Source organism: Elgaria multicarinata, chromosome 3 (genome assembly GCF_023053635.1).
Source record: "Elgaria multicarinata webbii isolate HBS135686 ecotype San Diego chromosome 3, rElgMul1.1.pri, whole genome shotgun sequence".
Classification (NCBI taxonomy): Eukaryota; Metazoa; Chordata; class Lepidosauria; order Squamata; family Anguidae; genus Elgaria; species Elgaria multicarinata.
The window spans coordinates 150,214,364-150,217,301 of NC_086173.1; the positions used below are offsets into that span (position 1 = coordinate 150,214,364).

The 2,938-nt window shown below is 46.2% G+C and overlaps 1 protein-coding gene across 1 annotated transcript; it reads left to right on the top strand.

Annotated features, from left to right (window-relative positions):
* The first annotated feature begins 263 nt into the window (after positions 1 to 263).
* On the top strand, positions 264 to 1,430 carry LOC134396026 (zinc finger protein 300-like). Its single transcript, XM_063122352.1, has one exon. The coding sequence runs from the start codon at positions 373 to 375 to the stop codon at positions 1,312 to 1,314; it is 942 nt and encodes a 313-aa protein (XP_062978422.1). The 5' UTR covers positions 264 to 372; the 3' UTR covers positions 1,315 to 1,430.
* Positions 1,431 to 2,938: the final 1,508 nt, after the last annotated feature.

Here is a 2,938-nt window from a genome sequence, read left to right on the forward strand (position 1 = left end):
CTGACTGTAAGGAGGGAGGTAGACACCAGCCCTACCCAGCTTCCTGGCACCTCCAGATGTGCCCACCAACATCTGGCCACCAACCCAGCACCAACAGTTCCATGCAGCCCTTGGGGACAAAAAGGTAGGCCAGTCTTGAGCTAATGGGATGAACGAGAGAGCGGGTCATGAAGGGGAACAGCTTCTGTACTTTGTGGTTCAATATTGCTACAGTGATAATAATGCCATTTCCCCCTTCAGCCTGCTTTCTGGGTTTCTTTCCCTCTAATCCTCCAAAGTAAATCTTGTATCTTGTGTTTTTTCTTTATCCCAGCAGGTGAGGGTAGAAGAAAGCAGTCATGTGGAGCACAATTTAGTCAGAAACCAGTTTTCATGACCCATGAGAGAATCCAAGCAGAAGAGAAAGCATATAAATGTGTTGCATGTGGGAAGTGTTTTTCTCGGAAGTCACGTCTCGTGAGCCACCAGAGAGTTCACACAGGAGAGAAACCTTATGAATGCTTGGAGTGTGGGAAATGTTTTGCTCAGAAATCAGTTCTCGTGACCCACGAGAGAGTCCACACAGGAGAGAAACCGTACGAATGCTTGGAGTGTGGGAAGGGTTTTGCTGATTCTTCAGCCTTTGCAAAACACCAGAGAGTCCACACAGGAGTGAAACCTTATAAATGCTTGGAGTGTGGGAAATGTTTTGCTCTGAAACCCCAACTTATGGTCCACCAAAGAGTCCACACAGGGGAAAAACCCTATAAATGCTTGGAGTGTGAGAAATGCTTTGCTTTGAAATCAAAACTCATGGTGCACCAGAGAGTTCACACAGGGGAGAAACCTTATAAATGCTTGGAATGTGGGAAGAGTTTTGCTGATTCATCAGCCTTTACAAGACATCGGAGAGTTCACACAGGAGAGAAACGCTATAAATGCTTAGAATGTGGGAAAAGTTTTGCTCTGAAATCACATCTTATGAACCACCAGAGAGTCCACACAGGAGTGAAGCCATATAAATGCTTGGAGTGTGGGAAGTGTTTGGGTGATCCATCATCTTTTGCAAGACACCAGAGAATCCACACAGGGGAGAAACCCTATAAATGCTTGGAGTGTGGGAAAAGTTTTGCTCGAAAATCATACCTTATGAATCACCAGGGCGTCCACACAGACAATACACTGGGGGCTAAATCCTACCCCTTTGGTGCCCAAATCCAGCCCTCCAGAGTTTCCCAGATGGGCCCATCTCTTCCCCTGGACCCACCACCTTTGCTCCAACCACTGATGATTTTGTGGCTTCCTGGCTTTTCTACAGTTTCTCACCCGTTGTAAAAGGGTGAAATTCCTTTTCTGAGACTTGGTTCTTGGCAGCAAGATTTTTAAGATACAATATGTTGATATCAAAGACTCGTAGAACAGTTGAATTGGAAGGGGCCTATAAGGCCATCGAGTCCAACTCTCCGCTCAGTGCAGGAATCCACCTTAAAGCACCCCTGGCAGATGGCTGTCCTTGCCCCTCCTGGCTAATAAAAGCTAGCCAAGGGGGTATGACTGGGTGAGTCCAGGGTGTGATGAATGCTTCTCTACGGGAAGGGGTGGCTTCTGCTGTCCTTGAGGGGGCAGTAGTGCAATCACTTTTGAAGAGGAACCAGTGGTGTTAGACAATAACCTACCAGTTGCAATACCCCTTTCTTAGGGAAGGTACTGGAGAGGGTCATGTTGGAGCAATTGCAGGCACTTTGTGGGGGTACTAATCACGTAGACCCATTGTAGTCTGGATTTCAATGTGATTACGGGACTGAATCATGCCTGGTCACCCTGATGGATGATTTTTATTGAGAAAGGGACAACCCTACTATTTCTTCTTGATCTCTCATCGGTTTTCGATACCATCAACCATGGTATTCTTCTGGATCAACTTCGTTGGATGGGTACTGGAGGCACAGTGTTAAAGGGGTTCCAGTCTTACCTGTGGGGTGAATTTCAGAGAGTAACATTGTGTGACCATTCCTCAACCTCTTAGCAATAGAGCTATTGGTATCTGCAGTGTACCATCCTGTCCCCAGTGTTTAACATGTATATGAAGCCGTTGGGAGTGGTCAGTAGGGGATCATTTATGCTGATGACACACAGCTCTATTTCCCTGTGACATCTGAATCAGGAGAGGCCGTGCAAGTCCTGGATCAGTGCCTAAATTCAGTAATGGGCTGGATGAAGGCCAATAAACTGAAGCTGGATCCTGGCAAGATGGAAGTGGGTGAGTGGTTCCTGAGTCCAGGAGATAGGCTGATTGCCTTTTCTGGATGGGATTGCACTCCCTCTGAGAAATCAGGTTTGTAGTTTGGGGGTATTCCTAGATCCATCACTGTTGCTGGAGGCCCAAGAGTGCCTTTTACCAGCTTCAGCTGATTTGCCAGCTGTTTATTTATTTTATTTTATTTATTACATTTTTATCTCCTGGATAGGGATAGCTTGGCCACTGTGATATAGGCATTAGTAATCTCAAGATTGGATTACTGCCCTTAAGGCTGTTCTGAAAGCTGAAGCTAGTGCATAATGCAGCAGCTTGGCTGTTGTCATGAGCTGCCCCTTTTCAGCATGCAACTCCTTTTGCTGAGGAAACTGCGCTGGCTACCTATTAGTGTTGCTATTAGCATACTAAGCCGTAAACAACTTGGGACCAAGTTGATCATCCTTACTGACCTGCCCTGTCACAGAGGTCATCAGAAGGCACGCTTCTGGTGGTTTCGCATGGGCCTATAGCCCAATTATAATCTACCTGGAGAACAGCCTTCAGTGTGCTCTCCCCCTTTCTATAGAACTCTCTGCCTTTGGAAATCAGGCTGATGACAACACTGGTGTTTCTGGCACCTCTTGAAAAATGCGCTACTCCAGTAAGTGTTCCTTAACTGACTAGCTACAGTTTTTAATGGTATTCTCTTTTAAAATGAACAAT